The 27,622-nt window shown below is 42.9% G+C and overlaps 1 protein-coding gene across 2 annotated transcripts; it reads left to right on the top strand.

The window, feature by feature from the left end:
• Window positions 1-27,610, top strand: LOC110504480 (cationic amino acid transporter 2). 2 transcript variants are annotated; one of them, XM_036969850.1, is made up of 14 exons: window positions 1-335; window positions 697-730; window positions 1,237-1,411; window positions 4,001-4,202; window positions 10,384-10,539; window positions 10,675-10,840; window positions 18,456-18,592; window positions 19,017-19,239; window positions 19,706-19,842; window positions 20,269-20,371; window positions 20,463-20,596; window positions 23,420-23,586; window positions 24,297-24,405; window positions 24,681-27,610. In XM_036969850.1, the coding sequence occupies exons 3-14, from the start codon at window positions 1,244-1,246 to the stop codon at window positions 24,809-24,811; spliced, it is 1,833 nt and encodes a 610-aa protein (XP_036825745.1). In that variant the 5' UTR covers window positions 1-335; window positions 697-730; window positions 1,237-1,243; the 3' UTR covers window positions 24,812-27,610. The 2 variants fall into 2 exon arrangements, with proteins under 2 accessions (XP_036825745.1, XP_036825744.1); XM_036969849.1 differs by lacking the exons at window positions 1-335; window positions 697-730; window positions 1,237-1,411; ... (1 more) ...; window positions 10,384-10,539; window positions 10,675-10,840 and having other exon boundaries at window positions 17,532-18,592.
• Window positions 27,611-27,622: the final 12 nt, after the last annotated feature.

Raw genomic sequence — 27,622 nt, 5'->3', positions numbered from 1 at the left:
ACACAATATAGCTCAGTATATAGATTTTCTGCTCACCTTTAAACAGGGTGTCAATCATTTCATACCCCACTGTATATATTCTCCTTCGAGATAGTGGCATTTAGCTAGCGGATCATTCTCTGGTTCATTCTTCCCCCTCGGTCTTTGTCCTCTCCAATGTAAGGAAGGAGGGAGCAGTGGCCCTACAGAACACCCAGTGGAGAGAGAGAGAGAGAGAGAGAGAGAGAGAGAGAGAGAGAGAGAGAGAGAGAGAGAGAGAGAGAGCTGAATGGAATGTCTCTGATTCTCAATGTTCCGTCTCAGAACACATGATAACATGGAACTTCTATCGTAAGGTGAGTACACATTCTATGGATTCACACACCTGCTATTAGATATTACATTCCTAATACATGTTTTTATATGACATATCTGTTTAATTAACATGTATTTTCATGACATAGCGTAAATATTTCCTTACATACTTGACTCATTTAGGTTTATCCCGTGGATAAAAGTTGTCAAGTTAAGTTTTGGCTAGAGTCGTGAGTCATGTGGCAGGTTTAGGGCGTAGTTATAGAGCCAGTGGGCATCAGGAGAAAAACGACAAGCAACAGTACTCTTCTGTCAGGCAGGTGATTAAGGAGGAGGCATAAAATAATTAAGTGATTGAAGGAAGGAATAATCAACACTATCAATTGTCTCTCCTAAACACAGCACAGCTCTGTAACAGGGAATCACTCACTAACAGGTAAGCAGACAAACAAATATTGATGTATTGATTATCTGGCAGAGTAATGATAGTGATTTTGGGCCGTTTTAAAAGAAGACTGCAAACTTGTTACCCAGTGGTGCGGAACTCTTGGAGTTAGCGTGCCTCGTGTAAGAATGTTACTGATAGGGACAGTCCATGACGTAGCTTATGGATTTTACCGTGGACTTACAAAGAGCACGGTTTGCATATAGAAGACTTCATGAAATACATGGAAACTGATCAAGGTTTATTGATGATGTTTCTGATATTATACCGCTGATCTTTCAAACTGTGGTAAAGACAGACAGCTTTAAATGCATTTTCTTCAATGTAACTTTTGATCTTATTAGAAAGTAATGTTCTTGAACATCATGTCGTCAGGAATGAGTCAGTGTTAGGGATGACCCCCCCCCCCCCTCGCTGATACCCTTTTCTCTCTCTACCTTCTCTCATTACACCCCCCCCCCTCTCTTCCTCCCACTACCCCTGACCCCTGACCCCAGTAGAAGGATGACCTGCCACTCATTGAGCTCCTTTGTACGGAGCCTGTCCAGGAGAAAACCTCTGGAGCCCGAGGGAGAGGAGTCCACTTTCAACCGCTGTCTGACCACCCTGGACCTGGTGGCCCTAGGGGTGGGGAGTACCCTGGGGGCAGGGGTCTACGTTCTCTCTGGAGAGGCATGGATACATCTTCTTCTTAGTAAACTCATTTATTTTAATTTAACACTGTTGACTTGGTGGCCCTGGGGGGTGGGGATTACCTTGGGGGCGATATATGGATACATCTCTGATTGTTGCACTTATCCTTTTATCCTCTTTTTTAACACTTACCTGTCAACACTTTTAATACTTTAATACTTAGCCATATGTAACACTTTAATGTAACACTTTAATGGAACACTTTAATGTAACACTTTAATGTAACACCTTAATGTAACACTTTAATGTAACACCTTAATGTAACACTTTAATGTAACACCTTAATGTAACACTTTAATGTAACACTTTAATGTAACACCTTAATGTAACACTTTAATGTAACACCTTAATGTAACACTTTAATGTAACACTTTAATGTAACACCTTAATGTAACACTTTAATGTAACACCTTAATGTAACACTTTAATGTAACACCTTAATGTAACACTTTAATGTAACACCTTAATGTAACACTTTAATGTAACACCTTAATGTAACACTTTAATGTAACACCTTAATGTAACACTTTAATGTAACACCTTAATGTAACACCTTAATGTAACACTTTAATGTGACACTTTAATGTAACACTTTAATGTAACACTTTAATGTAACACCTTAATGTAACACTTTAATGTAACACTTTAATATAACACTTTAATGTAACACTTTAATATAACACTTTCATGTAACACTTTAATGTAACACTTTAATGTAACACTTTAATGTAACACTTTAATGTAACACTTTAATGTAACACCTTAATGTAACACTTTAATGTAACACCTTAATGTAACACTTTAATGTGACACTTTAATGTAACACTTTAATGTAACACCTTAATGTAACACTTTAATGTAACACTTTAATGTAACACTTTAATGTAACACTTTAATGTAACACCTTAATGTAACACTTTAATGTAACACTTTAATATAACACTTTAATGTAACACCTTAATGTAACACTTTAATGTAACACTTTAATGTAACACTTTAGTGTAACACTTTAATGTAACACTTTAATGTAACACTTTAATGTAACACTTTAATGTAACACCTTAATGTAACACTTTAATGTAACACTTTAATGTAACACTTTAATGTAACACCTTAATGTAACACTTTAATGTAACACTTTAATGTAACACCTTAATGTAACACTTTAATGTAACACTTTAATGTAACACTTTAATGTAACAATTTAATGTTTCACTTGAATGTAAGAATTCTACGTAACACTTTATTGTAACACTTTATTGTAACACCTTATTGTAACACTTTAATGTAACACCTTAATGTAACACTTTAATGTAACACTTTAATGTAACACCTTAATGTAACACTTTAATGTAACACTTTAATGTAACACTTTAATGTAACACTTTAATGTTTCACTTGAATGTAAGAATTCTACGTAACACTTTATTGTAACACTTTATCGTAAAACTTTAACCTAACATTTAACCTAACCATGTCATGAGTATATCAGGGCCACCTATTGAGATGTGCCTTTTGTTCAGTAAAACAAATCGAATCAAATTTTATTTGTCACATGTGCCGAATACAACAGGTGAAATAATTACTTACAATCCAGTAACCAACAATGCAGTTTTAAGACAAATAAGTGTTAAGTAAAAAATAAGAAATAAAATTTACAAATAATTAAAGAGCAGCATAACAACAATAACAATAGCGAAGATATATACAGGGTATTACGGTACTGAGTCAATGTGGAGGATATATACAGGGGGGTACCGGTACAGAGTCAATGTGGAGGCTATATACAGGGGGTACCGGTACAGAGTCAATGTGGAGGATATATACAGTGGGTACCGGTACAGAGTCAATGTGGAAGATATATACAGTGGGTACCGGTACAGAGTCAATGTGGAAGATATATACAGGGGGCACCGGTACAGAGTCAATGTGGAGGCTATATACAGGGGGTACCGGTACAGAGTCAATGTGGAGGCTATATACAGGGGGTACCGGTACAGAGTCAATGTGGAGGCTATATACAGGGGGTACCAGTACAGAGTCAATGTGCGGGGGCACCGGTTAGTCGAGGTAATCGAGGTAATAGGTACAGTACATGTAGGTAGAGTTAACGTGACTATGCATAGATGATAAACAGAGAATAGCAGCGTAAAAGGGAGGGATTTCATTTGTTTTTGAAAAACTTACCCCAACCAGTGATACACTTCCTCATTCTCGCTGTGCAGTACGGGTGCTCTGAAAAAACATGAACAAGTGCTCCGGAAATAACCAAATATGTCAAACGCTTTCAGTATAGTGATGCAGGTCTCCAGAAGGTGTACACATGAAATTGTAAATAATGCACAATGAGGATGGGGAAGTGAATTGTTGGTTGTGGTAAGTAAAAATAAAAAACGAAATCGCAAAAACAGTGTCTGGACCTTTCTCTAATATTTTAGGGAGTTTCCCTAGCCACTGGGCTTCTGCATCTGCATTGCTTGTTCTTTAGGGTTTTGGCCTTGTATCTGGAAACAGCTGATGTAAAAAGGGATTTATAAAATCGATTTAATTGATAATGACATCTATTAGGTTGCTAGGACGTCGTCAGGTCCCAGCATCATCATATCCTTCTTCATCGCTGCCGTGGCCTCCATCTTTGCCGGCTTGTGCTATGCTGAGTTCGGGGCCCGCGTCCCCAAAACGGGGTCTGCGTATCTGTACAGCTATGTGACGGTGGGAGAGCTACTGGCGTTTATTACTGGATGGAATCTGTTGCTGTCCTACGTCATAGGTAAGATACAACTGCATACTACTTCATTCTACTTCAGGAGTTTTCCTAGCTATGATTTTGGGAGTGAACTATTCCTATCTGATCTACACTCACAGGCCAGTTTATTAGGCACGCCACCCCATTCACGAAAATGTATTTCTCCTATAGACAGTCACGTGGCTGTGGCTTGCTATATAAAGCAGGCAGACGGGCATCGAGGCATTCAGTTACTGATCGATTGAACGTTAGAATGGGCAAAACGTGTGACCTAAGCGACTTTGATAATGTTATGATCGTCGGTGCCAGGTGCGCCGGACTCAGTATCTCAGAAACAGCCACCCTCCTGAGCTTTTCACGCATGACAGTGTCTAGGGTTTACCAAGAAGGATGCAACAAACACAAAACATCCAGTCAGAGGCAGTCCTGTGGGTGAAAATAGCTTGTTGATGAGAGAGGTCAAAGGAGAATGGCAAGAATCATGCAAGGATACAAAGTGAGAAAAATAAAGATCCTGTCCAAATATAAAGATCCAGTCCATTTAAAGAATTGTAGGCCCATTACACTTCAGTGTTGTAATGCAAAAATTCTAGCAAAATGTATAGAATTTAAAAGGTATTGTCAGACATTATTCATTCTAATCAGACAGGGTTTTTACATGGACGATACATTGAAGATAATATAAGGCATGTAGCAGAAACAAAAAAACACTATAAAAAATCTGGGAATCCAGGCCTGCTCTTCATAGCAGACTTTGAAAGGGCTTTCGATTAAGTACGACTGGAGTTTATATATAAATGCCTGGAACATTTACTTTTTTGAGAATCTCTTATAAAATGGGTTAAAATCATGTATAGTAACCCTAGGTGTAAAATAGTAAATAATGGCTACTTCTCAGAAAGTTTTAAACTGTCAAGAGGAGTAAAACAAGGTTGTCCACTATCGCCATATCTATTTATTGTGGCCATCGAAATGTTAGCTATTCAAATCAGATCCAACAATAATATTAAGGGAATAGAAATCCATGGCTAGAAAAACAAAGGTGTCATTGTACGCTGATGATTCACGTTTTCTTTTAAATCCACAATTAGAATCTCCCCACAGCCTCATAGAGGATCTAGATACTTTTTCTAACCTCTCTGGATTACAACCAGACTATGATCAGTTTATTATGTATCGGATCTCACAACAATACTACTTTTACATTACCGCGTAGTTTACCAATAAAATGGTCTGGTGGTGACGTGGACATACTCGGTATACATATCCTGAAAGAAAGAAAGGATCTCATTACAATACGTTTTAAGAGAACGTTTGCAAAAAAATGGATAAGATCTTGTTACCATGGAAAGGAAAACACCTGTCCATTTGTGGAAAAATCACCCTGATTAACTCTAGTCATATCCCAGTTAACCCTGATTAACTCTTTAGTCATATCCCAGTTGACCCTGATTAACTCTCTAGTCATATCCCAGTTTACCCTGATTAACTCTTCAGTCATATCCCAGTTTACCCTGATTAACTCTTTAGTCACATCCCAGTTTACCCTGATTAACTCTAGTCATATCCCAGTTTACCCTGATTAACTCTCTAGTCATATCCCAGTTTACCCTGATTAACTCTTTAGTCATATCCCAGTTTACCCTGATTAACTCTTTAGTCATATCCCAGTTTACCTTGATTAACTCTCTAGTCATATCCCAGTTTACCCTGATTAACTCTCTAGTCATATCCCAGTTTACCCTGATTAACTATTTAGTCATATCCCAGTTTACCCTGATTAACTCTCTAGTCATATCCCAGTTTACCCTGATTAACTCTCTAGTCATATCCCAGTTTACCCTGATTAACTCTTTAGTCACATCCCAGTTTACCCTGATTAACTCTTTAGTCATATCCCAGTTTACCTTGATTAACTCTTTAGTCACATCCCAGTTTACCCTGATTAACTATTTAGTCACATCCCAGTATACCCTGATTAACTCTTTAGTCATATCCCAGTTTACCCTGATTAACTCTTTAGTCACATCCGAGTTTACCCTGATGAACTATTTAGTCATATCCCAGTTTACCTTGATTAACTCTTTAGTCACATCCCAGTTTACCCTGATTAACTATTTAGTCACATCCCAGTTTACCCTGATTAACTCTTTAGTCATATCCCAGTTTACCCTGATTAACTATTAAGTCACATCCCAGTTTACCCTGATTAACTATTAAGTCATATCCCAGTTTACCCTGATTAACTATTAAGTCATATCCCAGTTTACCCTGATTAACTATTAAGTCATATCCCAGTTTACCCTGATTAACTATTAAGTCACATCCCAGTTTACCCTGATTAACTATTTAGTCACATCCCAGTTTACCCTGATTAACTCTTTAGTCACATCCGAGTTTACCCTGATGAACTATTTAGTCATATCCCAGTTTACCTTGATTAACTCTTTAGTCACATCCCAGTTTACCCTGATTAACTATTTAGTCACATCCCAGTTTACCCTGATTAACTCTTTAGTCATATCCCAGTTTACCCTGATTAACTATTAAGTCACATCCCAGTTTACCCTGATTAACTCTTTAGTCATATCCCAGTTTACCCTGATTAACTATTTAGTCATATTGTCAGAGTAACAAAGAGATAAGAGTAACAATCACTGATTTACTCAATCCAAAACATAACAAAATCCCGTTCCAAACCAGGACAAAACAAGACTCAAAATACAACACACCGGAATACACGAAAGACAATCACGCACAAAACAGAAAGGGAAACCAGAGGGTTAAATAAGGAACATCATTATGAGATGGGGAACCAGGTGTGTAAAACAGACAAAACAAAAGGAAAAATGAAACATGGATCGATGGAGTTTCAACCAGGAGGTGCTACTGTGCTCTTAAAAACAACCCCACAGCAGTTAAGTTAGCTGATAATTAAGAGCCTAGATAGTTGGAGTCATTTACCTAAGGTTAACCAATCACATTTTTGCCTAGACTTAACCAATCACATTTTTGCCTAGACTTAACCAATCACATTTATATCTACCCTCTAGGGCGCTCTCTGCGCTCTGGGTATGTATGATATGACACAACACAGTAAAATTATGATTCAAAATGAACTCTCTTCTCTTACCGTTATCTTCTCAGGGATGTTTTTTTATATATATATATTTTTTAACCTTTATTTATTTATGAACAATGATGGCCTAGGAACAATGGGTTAACTGCCTTGTTCAGGGGCAGAACGACAGATTTTTTACCTTGTCAGCTCGGGGATCCAACGCTCTAACCACTAGGCTACCTGCCACCCCATCTGTATGACACTACGTGATAAAACGATGAGTACTGATTGATGGATTGACTGTGTAGCACTTTACACACGTCTCTATATATGGTTCGAAGATGAAAAACGCCTAAATTGGAACGTAGTGGGCTGTACTGCTCTGAATGGCGTTTTGACTGATAGCACCTCTTGACTGATAGCACCTCTTGACTGATAGCACCTCTTGACTGATAGCACCTCTTGACTGATAGCACCGCTTGACTGATAGCACCTCTTGACTGATAGCACGGCTTGACTGATAGCACCTCTTGACTGATAGCACCTCTTGACTGATAGCACCGCTTGACTGATAGCACCGCTTGACTGATAGCACATCATTACTGATAGCACCGCTTGACTGATAGCACTGCTTGACTGATAGCACCTCTTGACTGATAGCACCGCTTGACTGATAGCACCGCTTGACTGATAGCACCTCTTGACTGATAGCACCTCTTGACTGATAGCACCTCTTGACTGATAGTACCTCTTGACTGATAGCACCTCTTGACTGATAGCACCGCTTGACTGATAGCACCTCTTGACTGATAGCACGGCTTGACTGATAGCACCGCTTGACTGATAGCACCTCTTGACTGATAGCACGGCTTGACTGATAGCACCTCTTGACTGATAGCACCTCTTGACTGATAGCACCGCTTGACTGATAGCACCGCTTGACTGATAGCACATCATTACTGATAGCACCGCTTGACTGATAGCACTGCTTGACTGATAGCACCTCTTGACTGATAGCACCGCTTGACTGATAGCACCGCTTGACTGATAGCACCTCTTGACTGATAGCACCTCTTGACCGATAGCACCTCTTGACTGATAGCACCTCTTGACTGATAGCACCGCTTGACTGATAGCACCTCTTGACTGATAGCACGGCTTGACTGATAGCACCTCTTGACTGATAGCACCTCTTGACTGATAGCACCGCTTGACTGATAGCACCGCTTGACTGATAGCACATCATTACTGATAGCACCGCTTGACTGATAGCACTGCTTGACTGATAGCACCTCTTGACTGATAGCACCGCTTGACTGATAGCACCGCTTGACTGGTAGCACATCATTACTGATAGCACCGCTTGACTGATAGCACCTCTTGACTGATAGCACCTCTTGACCGATAGCACCTCTTGACTGATAGCACCTCTTGACTGATAGCACCTCTTGACTGATAGCACCGCTTGACTGATAGCACCGCTTGACTGATAGCACATCATTACTGATAGCCCCGCTTGACTGATAGCACTGCTTGACTGATAGCACCTCTTGACTGATAGCACCGCTTGACTGATAGCACCGCTTGACTGATAGCACCTCTTGACTGATAGCACCTCTTGACCGATAGCACCTCTTGACTGATAGCACCTCTTGACTGATAGCACCGCTTGACTGATAGCACCTCTTGACTGATAGCACGGCTTGACTGATAGCACCTCTTGACTGATAGCACCTCTTGACTGATAGCACCGCTTGACTGATAGCACCGCTTGACTGATAGCACATCATTACTGATAGCACCGCTTGACTGATAGCACTGCTTGACTGATAGCACCTCTTGACTGATAGCACCGCTTGACTGATAGCACCGCTTGACTGGTAGCACATCATTACTGATAGCACCGCTTGACTGATAGCACCTCTTGACTGATAGCACTGCTTGACTGATAGCACCGCTTGACTGATAGCACCGCTTGACTGATAGCACCTCTTGACTGATAGCACCTCTTGACCGATAGCACTGCTTGACTGATAGCACCGCTTGACCGATAGCACCGCTTGACCGATAGCACTGCATGCAACAAGACGTTTTTTCCCTCATTTTCTTCTGCTAATTGGGTAACTTTTGCAAAAAGAAAATCTGTCTGAGTTGAGGGAAATTCTGTAAATTAAAAGGACTCTGTGTATTTTGAAAGATGAGACGTTGAGGATTATAATAAATACCACTTTGACGTCAATTACCCCCCTGAGTCCAAATGGGCACTTCACATATCATAAAAACCTCATGTCGTATACAGTGTCAACATTTATGATCACTATGTTTAATGTTACAAGATGACATGGCGTCATACCCTGGGTTGTTCTGAACCGCACCAAAATAAAGATCTGTTTCTCTGAATTGCCCCGTGAAAGCAATCTAAGATCGGATTTTATAACTTAGCTAGTCATGTTGGCTTAAAGAACAAGCTTTCAAATCATGCCCACCAGATTGCGATGTATAATGGGCCGTTTTGGGATTTCATAAACAAGAACAGTAATTGTGTGATGGCGGGGATGCAGGGTTGGGTTCCAAACAAAACAACTACACGTCTGCCTGCTCTAGTTACCCAACTGGCAAAGCTACAGTAGGAGAGTTCTAAAAAGCACCTTATAGTTGAAAACAATAATTACTGAGAAACTGTGGACATGTCTGTTCACTTGGAGACTCCTCTCACTCCTCTCACTCAAACCTTTGTAATTTTCTTGTCTTATGTTGCACCTATCCCACATTTTCCAGGAATATTCTCAACATGTTACTGAATGTATCTGGAGTATTTTCAGATTTCGTTGTCAACAAATGTGGCGAAAAGTACAGTAAATGTAAAATGTGCATAAAATCAACAGTTTAATGTTTGGATTCAGTCTTGTGTCAAGTGAACTGTTGTGTCCTCTCACCTTTGGTTTAATCATTTTCACAGTATCTCTAAACTGTTCCCTTTCAATTGCTACCAGGGTTATGCCTATGCTTTTCATGTGTCTTCTGTAAGAGACATTTGAATTTAGCCCTATCCATAAAGGCCGATTCCCACCAGTTGTAAAGGGTTGATTGATTGATCCAGCTATTGTCATATTGGCTAATCTCCTCTCATCATTATCCTGTCAGGGACGTCAAGTGTGGCGAGGGCTTGGAGCGGAACCTTTGATGACCTCATCGGCAACGTCATGGGGAATTTCTTCAAAGAAAACCTTTACATGGGCTTCCCGGGCCTCGCAGAATACCCAGACTTCTTTGCTGCTGGGCTCATTATGCTCCTGGCAGGTAAACTAAATCAGATTGATTGACTGATTGATCACTGGTTCGTTTAACAGCATAGCGACATTAAAACTGTCTGGTACTGATGATGATGATGATGATGATGAACACGTTTCGTTCACGTGTTTCTGTCCTGTGAAGGTCTGCTGGCCTTCGGTGTCCAGGAATCGGCAATAGTCAACAAGATCTTCACGGCCGTCAACATCCTGGTGCTTCTGTTTGTCATTGTAGCGGGCGTTGTCAAGGGAGACGTCGGTAACTGGCAGATCAGTCAGGAGGTGCTCATCAACGCTACAGCGGAATTACAGTACGCAACCATGTTTCATAACAATACATGAGACATCCTTCATCATACCAAACGTGCTAGAAACTTCAGTGGTTGTTGAACACATTTCTACTGGCAAATGTGTGTGAGCATGTTATAGCCGTGGTATTAGCAGGAAATATTAGCGTGAATCTTTCAACCGAGATATCTGGAAAACCAGGGAAGATTGGGAAAGTTACTAGAATTTTGCAACCCTATATATATATATATATATATATGCAGTTGAAGTCGGAAGTTTACATCCACTTAGGTTGTAGTCATTAAAACTAGTTTACATCCACTTAGGTTGGAGTCATTAAAACTAGTTTACATCCACTTAGGTTGGAGTCAATAAAACTAGTTTACATACACTTAGGTTGGAGTCATTAAAACTAGTTTACATCCACTTAGGTTGGAGTCATTAAAACTAGTTTACATACACTTAGGTTGTAGTCATTAAAACTAGTTTACATACACTTAGGTTGTAGTCATTAAAACTAGTTTTTCAACCACTTTACACATTTCTTATTAACAAACTATAATTTTGGAAAGTCGGTTAGGACATCTACTTTGTGCATGACACAAGTTTTTCACAAGTTTTTCCAACAATTGTTTACAGACAGATTATTTCACTTATAATTCACTGTATCACAATTCCAGTGGGTCAGAAGTTTACATACACTAAGTTGACTGTGCCTTTAAACAGCTTGGGGAATAACAGAAAATGATGTCATGGCTTCTGATAGGCTAACTGACATAATTTGAGTCAATTGGAGGTGTAAATGTGGATGTATTTCAAGGCCTACCTTCAAACTCAGTGCCTCTTTGCTTGACATCATGGGAAAATCAAAAGAAATCAGCCAAGAACTCTGAAAAAAATACAGACCTCCACAAGTCTGGTTCATCCTTGGGAGCAATTTCCAAATGCCTGAAGGTACCACGTTCATCTGTACAAACAATCGTACGCAATTATAAACACCATGGGACCACACAGCCGTCATACCGCTCAGGAAGGAGACGCGTTCTGTCTCCTAGAGATGAACGTGCTTTGGTGCGAAAAGTGCAAATCAATCCCAGAACAACAGCAAAGGACCTTGTGAAGATGCTGTAGAAAACAGGTACAAAATATCTATATCCACATTAAAACGAGTCCTATATCGACATAACCTAAAAGGCCGCTCAGCAAGGAGGAAGCCACTGCTCCAAAACCGCCATGAAAAAGCCAGACTACGGTTTGCAACTACACATGGGGACAAAGATCGTACTTTTTGGAGAAATGTCCTCTGGTCTGATGAAACAAAAATAGAACTGTTTGGCCACAATGACCATTGTTATGTTTGGAGGAAAAAGGGGGACGCTTGCAAGGTGAAGAACACCACCCCAACCGTGAAGCACGGGGGTGGCAGCATCATGTTGTGGGGGTGCTTTGCTGCAGGAGGGACTGGAGCACTTCACAAAATAGATGGCATCATGAGGCAGAAAAATGATGTGGATATATTGAAGCAACATCTCAAGGCATCAGTTAAACTTGGTCGCAAATGCGTCTTCCAAATGGACAATGACCCCAAGCATACTTCCAAAGTTGTGGCAAAATGGCTTAAGTACAACAAAGTCAAGGTATTGGAGTGGCCATCACAAAGCCCTGACCTCAATCCCATAGAAAATGATGTGTGGGCAGAACTGAAAAAGCGTGTGCGAGCAAGGAGGCCTTACAAACCTGACTCAGTTACACCAGCTCTGTCAGGAGGAATGGGCCAAAAACTTATTGTAGGAAGCTTGTGGAAGACTACCCAAAATGGTTGACCCAAGTTAACCAGTTCAAAGGCAATGCTACCAAATACTAATTGAGTGTATGTAAACTTCTGACCTACTAGGAATGTGATGAAAGAAATAAAAGCTGAAATAAATCATTCTCTCTACTATTATTCTGACATTTCACATTCTTAAAATAAAATGGTGATCCTAACTGACCTAAGACAGGGAATTTTGTACTGTGATTAAATGTCAGGAATTGGGAAAAACTGAATTTAAATGTATTTGGCTAAGGTGTATGTACATTTCCGACTTCAACTGTATGTCCTATATTGTGACCTCTCTAGGAACCTAACTTCTACAGTCAGTGCATTCGGAAAGTATTCAGACCCCTTGACTTTTTCCACATTTTGTTACGTTACAGCATAATTCTAAAATGGATGAAATAATGTTTATTTCCCTCATCAATCTACACACAACCCCCCCATAATGACAAAGCAAAAACAAGTTTTTAGAAATTAAAAAAATTAAAACCTAAATATCACATTTACATAAGTATTTTGACCTTTTACTTGAGTCTTCTTGACTCTACAAGCTTGGTACACCTGTGTTTGAGTAGTTTCTCTCATTCTTCTCTGCAGATCCTCTCAAACTCTGTCAGGTTGGATGGGGAGCGTTGCTGTTCAGCTATTTTCAGGTCTCTCCAGAGATGTTAGATCGGGTTCAGGTCCGGGCTCTGACTGGGCCACTCAAGGACATTCAGAGTCTTGATCCGAAGCCACACCTGCGTTGTCTTGGCTGTGTGCTTAAGGTCATTGTCCTGTTGGAAGGCGAACCTTCGCCCCAGTCTGAGGTCCTGAGCGCTCTGGAGCAGGTTTTCATCAAGGATCCCTGTACTTTTCTCCGTTCATCTTTGCATCGATCCTGACTAGTCTCCCAGTCCCTGCCACTGAAACACATCCCCACAGCATGATGCTGCCACCACCATGCTTCACCGTAGGGATGGTGCTAGGTTTCCCCTAGACATGAGGCTTGGCATTCAGGCCAAAGAGTTCAATCTTGTTTTCATCAGACCAGAGAATCTTGTTTCTCCTTTTTGCAAACACCAGCGGGCTACCATGTGCCTTTTACTGAGGAATGGCTTGTTTTGGTACCCTTCCCCAGATCTGTGCCTCGACACAATCCTGTATCTGAGCTCTACGGAGAATTCCTTCCACCTCATGGTTTGGTTTTGGCTCTGACATACACTGTCAACTGTGGCACCTTATTTGGACAGGTGTGTGCCTTTCCAAATCATGTCCAGTCAATATAATTTACCACAGGTGGAATCCAATTAAGTTGTAGAAACATCTCAAGGATGAGCAATAGAAACAGGATGCATCTGAGCTCAATTTTGAGTCTCATTGCAAAATGGTCTGAATACTTATGTAAATAAGGTATTTCTGTTTTTATCTCTCATCATTTTGCAAACATTTCCTGTATTGTGACCTCTCCAGGAACCTAACCTCTACAGTCAACGTGACCAGTATATATGTCCTGTATTGTGACCTCTCCAGGAACCTAACGTCTACAGTCAACGTGACCAGTATATATGTCCTGTATTGTGACCTCTCCAGGAACCTAACCTCTACAGTCAACGTGACCAGTATATATGTCCTGTATTGTGACCTCTCCAGGAACCTAACGTCTACAGTCAACGTGACCAGTATATATGTCCTGTATTGTGACCTCTCCAGGAACCTAACCTCTACAGTCAACGTGACCAGTATATATGTCCTGTATTGTGACCTCTCCAGGAACCTAACCTCTACAGTCAACGTGACCAGTATATATGTCCTGTATTGTGACCTCTCCAGGAACCTAACCTCTACAGTCAACGTGACCAGTATATATGTCCTGTATTGTGACCTCTCCAGGAACCTAACGTCTACAGTCAACGTGACCAGTATATATGTCCTGTATTGTGACCTCTCCAGGAACCTAACCTCTACAGTCAACGTGACCAGTATATATGTCCTGTATTGTGACCTCTCCAGGAACCTAACCTCTACAGTCAACGTGACCAGTATATATGTCCTGTATTGTGACCTCTCCAGGAACCTAACCTCTACAGTCAACGTGACCAGTATATATGTCCTGTATTGTGACCTCTCCAGGAACCTAACCTCTACAGTCAACGTGACCAGTATATATGTCCTGTATTGTGACCTCTCCAGGAACCTAACCTCTACAGTCAACGTGACCAGTATATATGTCCTGTATTGTGACCTCTCCAGGAACCTCTACAGTCAACGTGACCAGTATATATGTCCTGTATTGTGACCTCTCCAGGAACCTAACCTCTAGAGTCAACGTGACCAGTATATATGTCCTGTATTGTGACCTCTCCAGGAACCTAACCTCTACAGTCAACGTGACCAGTATATATGTCCTGTATTGTGACCTCTCCAGGAACCTATCCTCTACAGTCAACGTGACCAGTATATATGTCCTGTATTGTGACCTCTCCAGGAACCTAACCTCTACAGTCAACGTGACCAGTATATATGTCCTGTATTGTGACCTCTCCAGGAACCTAACCTCTACAGTCAACGTGACCAGTATATATGTCCTGTATTGTGACCTCTCCAGGAACCTAACGTCTACAGTCAACGTGACCAGTATATATGTCCTGTATTGTGACCTCTCCAGGAACCTAACCTCTACAGTCAACGTGACCAGTATATATGTCCTGTATTGTGACCTCTCCAGGAACCTAACCTCTACAGTCAACGTGACCAGTATATATGTCCTGTATTGTGACCTCTCCAGGAACCTAACCTCTACAGTCAACGTGACCAGTATATATGTCCTGTATTGTGACCTCTCCAGGAACCTAACCTCTAGAGTCAACGTGACCAGTATATATGTCCTGTATTGTGACCTCTCCAGGAACCTAACCTCTAGAGTCAACGTGACCAGTATATATGTCCTGTATTGTGACCTCTCCAGGAACCTAACGTCTACAGTCAACGTGACCAGTATATATGTCCTGTATTGTGACCTCTCCAGGAACCTAACCTCTAGAGTCAACGTGACCAGTATATATGTCCTGTATTGTGACCTCTCCAGGAACCTAACCTCTACAGTCAACGTGACCAGTATATATGTCCTGTATTGTGACCTCTCCAGGAACCTAACCTCTACAGTCAACGTGACCAGTATATATGTCCTGTATTGTGACCTCTCCAGGAACCTAACCTCTACAGTCAACGTGACCAGTATATATGTCCTGTATTGTGACCTCTCCAGGAACCTAACCTCTACAGTCAACGTGACCAGTATATATGTCCTGTATTGTGACCTCTCCAGGAACCTAACCTCTACAGTCAACGTGACCAGTATATATGTCCTGTATTGTGACCTCTCCAGGAACCTATCCTCTACAGTCAACGTGACCAGTATATATGTCCTGTATTGTGACCTCTCCAGGAACCTAACGTCTACAGTCAACGTGACCAGTATATATGTCCTGTATTGTGACCTCTCCAGGAACCTAACCTCTACAGTCAACGTGACCAGTATATATGTCCTGTATTGTGACCTCTCCAGGAACCTAACCTCTAGAGTCAACGTGACCAGTATATATGTCCTGTATTGTGACCTCTCCAGGAACCTAACCTCTACAGTCAACGTGACCAGTATATATGTCCTGTATTGTGACCTCTCCAGGAACCTAACCTCTACAGTCAACGTGACCAGTATATATGTCCTGTATTGTGACCTCTCCAGGAACCTAACCTCTACAGTCAACGTGACCAGTATATATGTCCTGTATTGTGACCTCTCCAGGAACCTAACCTCTAGAGTCAACGTGACCAGTATATATGTCCTGTATTGTGACCTCTCCAGGAACCTAACCTCTAGAGTCAACGTGACCAGTATATATGTCCTGTATTGTGACCTCTCCAGGAACCTAACGTCTACAGTCAACGTGACCAGTATATATGTCCTGTATTGTGACCTCTCCAGGAACCTAACCTCTAGAGTCAACGTGACCAGTATATATGTCCTGTATTGTGACCTCTCCAGGAACCTAACCTCTACAGTCAACGTGACCAGTATATATGTCCTGTATTGTGACCTCTCCAGGAACCTAACCTCTACAGTCAACGTGACCAGTATATATGTCCTGTATTGTGACCTCTCCAGGAACCTAACCTCTACAGTCAACGTGACCAGTATATATGTCCTGTATTGTGACCTCTCCAGGAACCTAACCTCTACAGTCAACGTGACCAGTATATATGTCCTGTATTGTGACCTCTCCAGGAACCTAACCTCTACAGTCAACGTGACCAGTATATATGTCCTGTATTGTGACCTCTCCAGGAACCTATCCTCTACAGTCAACGTGACCAGTATATATGTCCTGTATTGTGACCTCTCCAGGAACCTAACGTCTACAGTCAACGTGACCAGTATATATGTCCTGTATTGTGACCTCTCCAGGAACCTAACCTCTACAGTCAACGTGACCAGTATATATGTCCTGTATTGTGACCTCTCCAGGAACCTAACCTCTAGAGTCAACGTGACCAGTATATATGTCCTGTATTGTGACCTCTCCAGGAACCTAACCTCTACAGTCAACGTGACCAGTATATATGTCCTGTATTGTGACCTCTCCAGGAACCTAACCTCTACAGTCAACGTGACCAGTATATATGTCCTGTATTGTGACCTCTCCAGGAACCTAACCTCTACAGTCAACGTGACCAGTATATATGTCCTGTATTGTGACCTCTCCAGGAACCTATCCTCTACAGTCAACGTGACCAGTATATATGTCCTGTATTGTGACCTCTCCAGGAACCTATCGTCTACAGTCAACGTGACCAGTATATATGTCCTGTATTGTGACCTCTCCAGGAACCTAACCTCTACAGTCAACGTGACCAGTATATATGTCCTGTATTGTGACCTCTCCAGGAACCTCTACAGTCAACGTGACCAGTATATATGTCCTGTATTGTGACCTCTCCAGGAACCTAACCTCTACAGTCAACGTGACCAGTATATATGTCCTGTATTGTGACCTCTCCAGGAACCTAACCTCTACAGTCAACGTGACCAGTATATATGTCCTGTATTGTGACCTCTCCAGGAACCTAACCTCTACAGTCAACGTGACCAGTATATATGTCCTGTATTGTGACCTCTCCAGGAACCTAACCTCTACAGTCAACGTGACCAGTATATATGTCCTGTATTGTGACCTCTCCAGGAACCTAACCTCTACAGTCAACGTGACCAGTATATATGTCCTGTATTGTGACCTCTCCAGGAACCTAACCTCTACAGTCAACGTGACCAGTATATATGTCCTGTATTGTGACCTCTCCAGGAACCTAACCTCTACAGTCAACGTGACCAGTATATATGTCCTGTATTGTGACCTCTCCAGGAACCTAACCTCTACAGTCAACGTGACCAGTATATATGTCCTGTATTGTGACCTCTCCAGGAACCTAACGTCTACAGTCAACGTGACCAGTATATATGTCCTGTATTGTGACCTCTCCAGGAACCTAACGTCTACAGTCAACGTGACCAGTATATATGTCCTGTATTGTGACCTCTCCAGGAACCTAACCTCTACAGTCAACGTGACCAGTATATATGTCCTGTATTGTGACCTCTCCAGGAACCTAACCTCTACAGTCAACGTGACCAGTATATATGTCCTGTATTGTGACCTCTCCAGGAACCTAACGTCTACAGTCAACGTGACCAGTATATATGTCCTGTATTGTGACCTCTCCAGGAACCTAACCTCTACAGTCAACGTGACCAGTATATATGTCCTGTATTGTGACCTCTCCAGGAACCTAACCTCTACAGTCAACGTGACCAGTATGTATGGGGCTGGAGGGTTCTTCCCGTACGGTTTCGACGGGACAATCTCTGGAGCCGCTACCTGTTTCTACGCCTTCGTAGGCTTCGACTGCATCGCCACAACAAGTAGGCCTACCTGCTTTGATCTTTGAACATGCACAGAGACACTAACCTATATACATCAGAAACATTAATAAAGCCAGGCGCTTCTCCAAGCTTTGTCCATACAGTATCTTTGGTAATGTCTACTCTACTCTACTTTTTTGGGGTGAATGTTTAGGCATATTGTAACAGTCGATATTCTTCATGATTAAACTTTGCTTGCTTAATTGATCGATATTGGCTGATTGATCGACTGATTGACCATTCAACTGACATCGCTGATTAGAGGACATTGTCACAGGCTATACAAACATCGCTGATTCACAAATATTATCAACCATTATCAGATGCAGCCTAAGAGATCGTAATATCAATCCACCCCAATCGACTTATGGACTGATTGATTGACAGTGCTTCATTCATTCATTCATTCATTGTCTCTCTCCAGGTGAGGAGGTGAAGAACCCTCAGAAGTCCATCCCGCTGGGCATCGTGGCGTCTCTCCTCATTTGTTTCCTGGCCTACTTCGCCGTGTCGGCAGCCCTCACTCTGATGATGCCCTACTACATGCTGAATGTTAACAGCCCGCTGCCCGTGGCCTTCATGTACATCGGCTGGGGGCCCGCCAAGTATGTGGTGGCTGTCGGCTCGCTCTGCGCCCTCTCCACCAGGTAGGTAGGAGAACATGTGAAGTCCCTGGTCAGGCATCATTTCAGTCTGTCTGTCTGTCTGTCTGTCTGTCTGTCTGTCTGTCTGTCTGCCTGTCTGTCTGTCTGTCTGTCTGTCTGTCTGTCTGTCTGTCTGTCTGTCTGTCTGTCTGTCTGTCTGTCTGTCTGTCTGTCTGGCTGTCTGTCTGTCTGTCTCCGTTCTAAAACGAGATAAACCATAGTTACCAGGTTGCAAATGATTTGTAAATCTGGCCTCGTATTCTGTTGTCATAGCTGTTTGCTGAGATTGTAACGTGGTCCTGTGCTGAGACTGCATGCCAAATGGCACCCTTATCTCTTTATAGTGCACTACCCTATTGGCCCTGGTCAAAAGTAGTGCACTATATAGGGAATAGGGTGCCATTTGGGGCATAAACCTGAGACTGTAACATGTCTGATTGCTCTCTGTGTCTGTCTGTCTCCTGTACAGTCTGTTGGGTTCCATGTTCCCTATGCCCCGCGTACTGTTTGCTATGGCCAGAGACGGCCTCCTCTTCAAGCCCCTCAGTAAGGTCAGCGCCAGACAAAGTCCTGTCATCGCTACCCTCTCCTCCGGGGTCGTAGCAGGTAACACCCCATCCCTCTCTATCTCTCTCTACCCTCTCCTCCGGGGTCATAGCAGGTAACACCCCATCCCTCTCTATCTCTCTCGCTACCCTCTCCTCCGAGGTCGTAGCAGGTAACACCCCATCCCTCTCTATCTCTCTCTCTACCCTCTCCCCCGGGGTCGAAGCAGGTAACACCCCATCCCTCTCTATCTCTCTCTCTACCCTCTCCCCCGGGGTCGAAGCAGGTAACACCCCATTCCTCTTTATCTCTCTCTACACTCTCCTCCGGGGTCGTAGCAGGTAACACCCCATCCCTCTCTATCTCTCTCTCGTTCTCTTTCTCTCGTAGAGATATGAAGAGTTTGTTGTGTTTGGCTCATGATATATTTTGTGTGATGATTTATCTATGGTAAATACTTGAATGCTTGTTTGTTTTCCTTTCCAGCGATAATGGCCCTGGTGTTTGACCTGAAAGCTCTGGTTGATATGATGTCAATTGGGACACTCTTTGCCTACACACTTGTGGCTATATGCATTCTTATACTTAGGTAAGTAATTTCCCAAATATCCAAACTTAGATAAACAGCCATCGTCTATTTAGCTAAAGAAAAGGTACTAAGTTGACTTTGTAACATCTAGGTACCAAGAGACCCAATCAGAAGACTCAGATCTCCAGATCCTTGAATCAAACACCAAGTTTGTTTGTCTCAAACCGCCATCATTCCCAACACCGGGCACCTCGAAAACAGTCACAAGTTTGACCGTCTTTTCCGGTAAGCACAACGCTTTGACAATAAATCTCAAGTCAATCTGTCTTTAAAGTTGACAAGTAATATTATTCAAAGATGGTCTACATTTTATAGGTGCTGTAGTACCTGCAGTGGGACATTATGTAGCCTTCCACCCTTTCTTTCAGACATTCTTCCATCGGCCTCCTCCCTGATCAGTTGTTATTCTCTCACTCCCTTTCCTCTCTCTCTGTTTAGTTGTTCTTCTCTCACCCCCTTTCCTCTCTCTCTCTGTTCAGTTGTTTTTCCCTCACCCCCTTCCTCTCTCTCTCTGTTCAGTTGTTTTTCTCTCACCCCCTTCCTCTCTCTCTGTTTAGTTGTTCTTCTCTCACCCCCTTCCTCTCTCTCTGTTCAGTTGTTGTTCTCTCACCCCCTTCCTCTCTCTCTGTTCAGTTGTTCTTCTCTCACCCCCTTTCTCTCTCTCTGTTCAGTTGTTCTTCTCTCACTCCCTTCCTCTCTCTCTGTTCAGTTGTTGTTCTCTCACCCCCTTCCTCTCTCTCTGTTCAGTTGTTCTTCTCTCACCCCCTTCCTCTCTGTTCAGTTGTTCTTCTCTCACCTCCTTCCTCTCTCTCTCTGTTCAGTTGTTTTTCTCTCACTCCCTTACTCTCTCTCTGTTCAGTTGTTCTTCTCTCACCCCCTTCCTCTCTCTCTCTGTTCAGTTGTTCTTCTCTCACCCCCTTCCTCTCTCTCTCTGTTCAGTTGTTTTTCTCTCACTCCCTTACTCTCTCTCTGTTCAGTTGTTGTTCTCTCACCCCCTTCCTCTCTCTCTGTTCAGTTGTTCTTCTCTCACCCCCTTCCTCTCTCTCTGTTCAGTTGTTGTTCTCTCACCCCCTTTCTCTCTCTCTGTTCAGTTGTTCTTCTCTCACCCCCTTCCTCTCTGTTCAGTTGTTCTTCTCTCACCCCCTTCCTCTCTCTCTGTTCAGTTGTTGTTCTCTCACCCCCTTTCTCTCTCTCTGTTCAGTTGTTCTTCTCTCACCCCCTTCCTCTCTGTTCAGTTGTTCTTCTCTCACCCCCTTCCTCTCTCTCTGTTCAGTTGTTCTTCTCTCACCCCTTCCTCTCTCTCTCTGTTCAGTTGTTTTTCTCTCACCCCCTTCCTCTCTGTTCAGTTGTTCTTCTCTCACCTCCTTCCTCTCTCTCTCTGTTCAGTTGTTGTTCTCTCACCCCCTTCCTCTCTCTCTCTGTTCAGTTGTTTTTCTCTCACCCCTTCCTCTCTCTCTCTGTTCAGTTGTTCTTCTCTCACCCCCTTCCTCTCTCTCTGTTCAGTTGTTCTTCTCTCACCTCCTCTCTCTCTGTTCAGTTGTTCTTCTCTCACCCCTTCCCCTCACTCTCTGTTCAGTTGTTCTTCTCTCACCCCCCTCCTCTCTCTCTCTGTTCAGTTGTTCTTCTCTCACCCCTTCCTCTCTCTCTCTGTTCAGTTGTTCTTCTCTCACCCCCTTCCTCTCTCTCTGTTCAGTTGTTCTTCTCTCACCCCTTCCTCTCTCTCTCTGTTCAGTTGTTTTTCTCTCACCCCCTTCCCCTCTCTCTCTGTTCAGTTGTTTTTCTCTCACCCCCTTCCCCTCTCTCTCTGTTCAGTTGTTCTTCTCTCACTCCCTTCCTCTCTCTCTGTTCAGTTGTTGTTCTCTCACTCCCTTCCTCTCTCTGTTCAGTTGTTCTTCTCTCACCCCCCTCCTCTCTCTCTCTGTTCAGTTGTTTTTCTCTCACCCCTTTCCTCTCTGTTCAGTTATTCTTCTCTCACCCCCTTCCCCTCTCTCTCTGGTCAGTTGTTTTTCTCTCACCCCCTTCCCCTCTCTCTCTGTTCAGTTGTTCTTCTCTCACCCCTTCCCCTCATGCTCTGTTCAGTTGTTCTTCTCTCACCCCCTTCCCCTCTCTCTCTGTTCAGTTGTTCTTCTCTCACTCCCTTCCTCTCTCTCTGTTCAGTTGTTGTTCTCTCACTCCCTTCCTCTCTCTGTTCAGTTGTTCTTCTCTCACCCCCCTCCTCTCTCTCTCTGTTCAGTTGTTCTTCTCTCACCCCTTCCTCTCTCTCTCTGTTCAGTTGTTCTTCTCTCACCCCCTTCCTCTCTCTCTGTTCAGTTGTTTTTCTCTCACCCCCTTCCCCTCTCTCTCTGTTCAGTTGTTCTTCTCTCACCCCTTCCTCTCTCTCTCTGTTCAGTTGTTCTTCTCTCACCCCCTTCCTCTCTCTCTGGTCAGTTGTTTTTCTCTCACCCCCTTCCCCTCTCTCTCTGTTCAGTTGTTCTTCTCTCACCCCTTCCCCTCTCTCTCTGTTCAGTTGTTTTTCTCTCACCCCCTTCCTCTCTCTCTGTTCAGTTGTTCTTCTCTCACCCCCTTTCTCTCTCTCTGTTCAGTTGTTCTTCTCTCACCCCCTTTCTCTCTCTCTGTTCAGTTGTTCTTCTCTCACCCCCTTCCTCTCTCTGTTCAGTTGTTATTCTCTCACCCCCTTCCTCTCTCTGTTCAGTTGTTCTTCTCTCACCATCTTCCTCTATCTCTCTGTTCAGTTGTTCTTCTCTCACCCCCTTTCTCTCTCTCTTTTCAGTTGTTCTTCTCTCACCCCCTTACTCTCTCTCTCTCTCTCTCTCTCTCTCTCTCTCTCTCTCTCTCTCTCTCTCTCTCAATTCAATTCAATTCAAGGGTTTTATTGGCATGGGAAACATGTGTTAACATTGCCAAAGCAAGTGAGGTAGATAATATATAAAGTGAATATCTCTCTCTCTCTCTCTCTCTCTCTCTCTCTGTCTCTCTCTGTCTCTCTCTCTCTCTCTCTCTCTCTCTCTCTCTCTCTCTCTCTCTCTCTCTCTCTCTCTCTCTCTCCAGTGGTGTGTGTATGCGGTCTGTGTGTCCTGCTGACCCAAGCGATAGACGCTATACAGCGGCAGGAGATCTGGAGCATGGTGTGTGTGTCCATAGTAGCCTTCATCCTCCTGGTCCTCGTCATCGTCATCTGGAGGCATCCACAGAACCAAGCCAAGGCTGCTTTCATGGTGAGAAGCACTGTCGGAAAATGGACACCTGCATATAAAGAACGTTAATCACAGGCTATTCAAACATTGCTGATTAGAGGACATTATCACAGGCTGTCCAAACATCGCTGATTAGAGGACATTATCACAGGCTGTCCAAACATCGCTGATTAGAGGACATTATCACAGGCTGTCCAAACATCGCTGATTAGAGGACATTATCACAGGCTGTCCAAACATCGCTGATTAGAGGACATTATCACAGGCTGTCCAAACATCGCTGATTAGAGGACATTATCACAGGCTGTCCAAACATCGCTGATTAGAGGACATTATCACAGGCTGTCCAAACATCGCTGATTAGAGGACATTATCACAGGCTGTCCAAACATCGCTGATTAGAGGACATTATCACAGGCTGTCCAAACATCGCTGATTAGAGGACATTATCACAGGCTGTCCAAACATCGCTGATTAGAGGACATTATCACAGGCTGTCCAAACATCGCTGATTAGAGGACATTATCACAGGCTATACAAACATCGCTGATTCACAAATATTATCAACCATTATCAGATACAGCCTAACATATCGTAATATCAATCAACCCCGAATGTGTTTGAACTCCAGAATGTTTACCTTTGGGCCCGGGACCCTGTGTGGTACGTTGTTTGTGTCTTTATGTTGACATTACAGTAGAGTTCTCTTACCCCCTGCCGTCTGCTCCCAGGTGCCCTTCCTGCCCGTGCTGCCGGTAGTTAGTGTGTTCGTCAACGTCTACCTGATGGTGCAGTTAGGACGAGACACCTGGATGAGATACGCCATCTGGATGGCCGTAGGTAAGTACTCTACCCAACACTTCTCTACCCAATTATACATGCCACAAGCACTAAACTGGGAGGCTGGTGGGGATGGATGTGTCATTTTCTATCTATATGACCTGATATCAATAGGAGTGTGGGTTGTTTAAAGTTGGTTGGAGGCTATACAGGATGTCAGAGGGTTGAGGGGGGGTTCTCTCTGATCTCTCTCTCTCTCTGATCTCTCTCTCTCTCTGATCTCTCTCTCTCTCTCTGATCTCTCTCTCTCTCTCTGTGTGTATGTCTGTCTGTAGGGTTCCTCATCTACTTTGGTTATGGGATCCGTAACAGCGTTCAGAAGCAGAGGAACCAGACCCGCCAGGTGGAGATTGAGACCATCAGCGGTGTACCGAAGAAGGAGGCCTTCAAAGAAGACAGATTCTGAGGCTGAGTGGAAAGGACAACACAGGAGTGGAGAGAAGAGGAGAGGAGAAGAGAGGACATAGGAGCGAGAGACAGGACAAGACTGGAGCTGACAGGACAGGACAAGACAGGACTGCAGCTGACAGGACAGGACGGGAGCTGACAGGACAGGACAAGACAGGACTGCAGCTGACAGGACAGGACGGGAGCTGAGAAGGTCTGGAGAGAGAGATATTTACTGTCACTTTTTATTGTTTATTTATTTGTTTATCTATTTCACTTGCTTTGGCAATGTAAACATACTGTATGTTTCCCATGCCAATAAAGCCCCTTGAATTGAATAGAGAGTTAGAGAGAGAGAGATATGTTCTGATGTTACGTTGTGTATTTAAGAGAATTCCTGTCTACTGTAAAACTAAAGGCTGGCTTATACTGTCTGTACACTAGAATTCAACAAGTGTTGACATTTTTCAGAATAGTCTTGCTCTTCAACTGTTTATGCTAGTCATCAAAAACAGCAAGGGACCTTCATCAAAAAAAGTATTTTATCTTTATTTAACTAGGCAAGTCAGTTAAGAACACATTCTTATTTTCAATGACGGCCTAGGAACAGTGGGTTAACTGCCTGTTCAGGGGCAGAACGACAAATTTGTACCTTGTCAGCTCGGGGGTTTGAACTTGCAACCTTCCGCTCCAACGCTATAACCACTAGGCTACCCTGCCGCCCCGCTGTTTTTAACTCATTCTACCACCATAAAAATTCATAGTGGACAGCTGAAGCAAACACAACAATGTTTTCTTCAGGAAAATTGCCCTACTACGATTATATAGAGTATGTTGGAGTCCAAAACCAGTTGGAGTTGGAGTCCATTAAACCAGTTGGAGTTGGAGTCCATTCAACCAGTTGGAGTTGGAGTCCATTAAACCAGTTGGAGTTGGAGTCCATTAAACCAGTTGGAGTCCATTCAACCAGTTGGAGTTGGAGTCCATTAAACCAGTTGGAGTTGGAGTCCATTAAACCAGTTGGAGTCCATTAAACCAGTTGGAGTTGGAGTCCATTCAACCAGTTGGAGTTGGAGTCCATTCAACCAGTTGGAGTTGAAGTCCATTCAACCAGTTGGAGTTCATTCAACCAGTTGGAGTTCATTAAACCAGTTTGAGTTCATTAAACCAGTTGGAGTCCATTAAACCAGTTGGAGTTGGAGTCCATTCAACCAGTTGGAGTTGGAGTCCATTCAACCAGTTGGAGTCCATTCAACCAGTTGGAGTTGGAGTCCATTCAACCAGTTGGAGTTGGAGTCCATTCAACCAGTTGGAGTTCATTCAACCAGTTGGAGTTCATTAAACCAGTTGGAGTTGGAGTCCATTCAACCAGTTGGAGTTGGAGTCCATTCAACCAGTTGGAGTTGAAGTCCATTCAACCAGTTGGAGTTCATTCAACCAGTTGGAGTTCATTAAACCAGTTGGAGTTCATTAAACCAGTTGGAGTTCATTCAACCAGTTGGAGTTGGAGTCCATTCAACCAGTTGGAGTTGAAGTCCATTCAACCAGTTGAAGTTCATTAAACCAGTTGGAGTTCATTCAACCAGTTGGAGTTCATTCAACCAGTTGGAGTTGGAGTCCATTCAACCAGTTGGAGTTGAAGTCCATTCAACCAGTTGGAGTTCATTCAACCAGTTGGAGTTCATTAAACCAGTTGGAGTTCATTAAACCAGTTGGAGTTCATTAAACCAGTTGGAGTTGGAGTCCATTAAACCAGTTGGAGTTCATTCAACCAGTTGGAGTCCATTAAACCAGTTGGAGTTGGAGTTCATTAAACCAGTTGGAGTTGGAGTCCATTCAACCAGTTGGAGTTGGAGTTCATTAAACCAGTTGGAGTTGGAGTCCATTCAACCAGTTGGAGTTCATTCAACCAGTTGGAGTTGGAGTCCATTAAACCAGTTGGAGTTGGAGTCCATTAAACCAGTTGGAGTTCATTAAACCAGTTGGAGTTCATTAAACCAGTTGGAGTTCATTAAACCAGTTGGAGTCCATTCAACCAGTTGGAGTTGGAGTTCATTAAACCAGTTGGAGTTGGAGTTCATTAAACCAGTTGGAGTTGGAGTTCATTCAACCAGTTGGAGTTCATTCAACCAGTTGGAGTTGGAGTCCATTAAACCAGTTGGAGTTGGAGTCCATTAAACCAGTTGGAGTTCGTGTCCATTAAACCAGTTGGAGTTGGAGTTCATTAAACCAGTTGGAGTTGGAGTCCATTCAACCAGTTAGAGTTGAGCTTTCTGTTTCTTCTTCTCACCTGTGAACTAACATGTGACTGACGGTGTGACTGTGACTGACGGTGTGTGACTGTGACTGACGGTGTGTGACTGACGGTGTGACTGACGGTGTGACTGTGACTGACGGTGTGTGACTGTGACTGACGGTGTGACTGAGACTGACGGTGTGTGACTGACGGTGTGACTGTGACTGACGGTGTGACTGACGGTGCGACTGTGACTGACGGTGTGTTAAAGTTCACGTACTCACTGCTTTTCCATGCTTGTCGTTGTCCTGCCAATAATAGATGAAGCAAGTGAGTTTTAAATCAGAGGAAGATTTCTCTCTCCATTTCTTAGGATTCAGTTTTTCTACATGTATTATAATGTTATCAGGTGTACACATAGAAAGTCCATATGATGAAGAATCGTATTTTGAATTAAAATAAATGTCTAGTACATAGCTTATTTTAAGATTTTAACAAGATATTTTATTGTTTCATAATGTAAAGAGATGAATGTATACAATGACGTAATGCAAATGTCTCCCAAATAAACTTGATCATGTTCCATTTTGGTCA

The sequence above is a fragment of the Oncorhynchus mykiss genome, chromosome 31 (assembly GCF_013265735.2).
Source record: "Oncorhynchus mykiss isolate Arlee chromosome 31, USDA_OmykA_1.1, whole genome shotgun sequence".
Taxonomy (NCBI): domain Eukaryota; kingdom Metazoa; phylum Chordata; class Actinopteri; order Salmoniformes; family Salmonidae; genus Oncorhynchus; species Oncorhynchus mykiss.
This window is presented reverse-complemented; position numbering and strand designations above follow the sequence as displayed.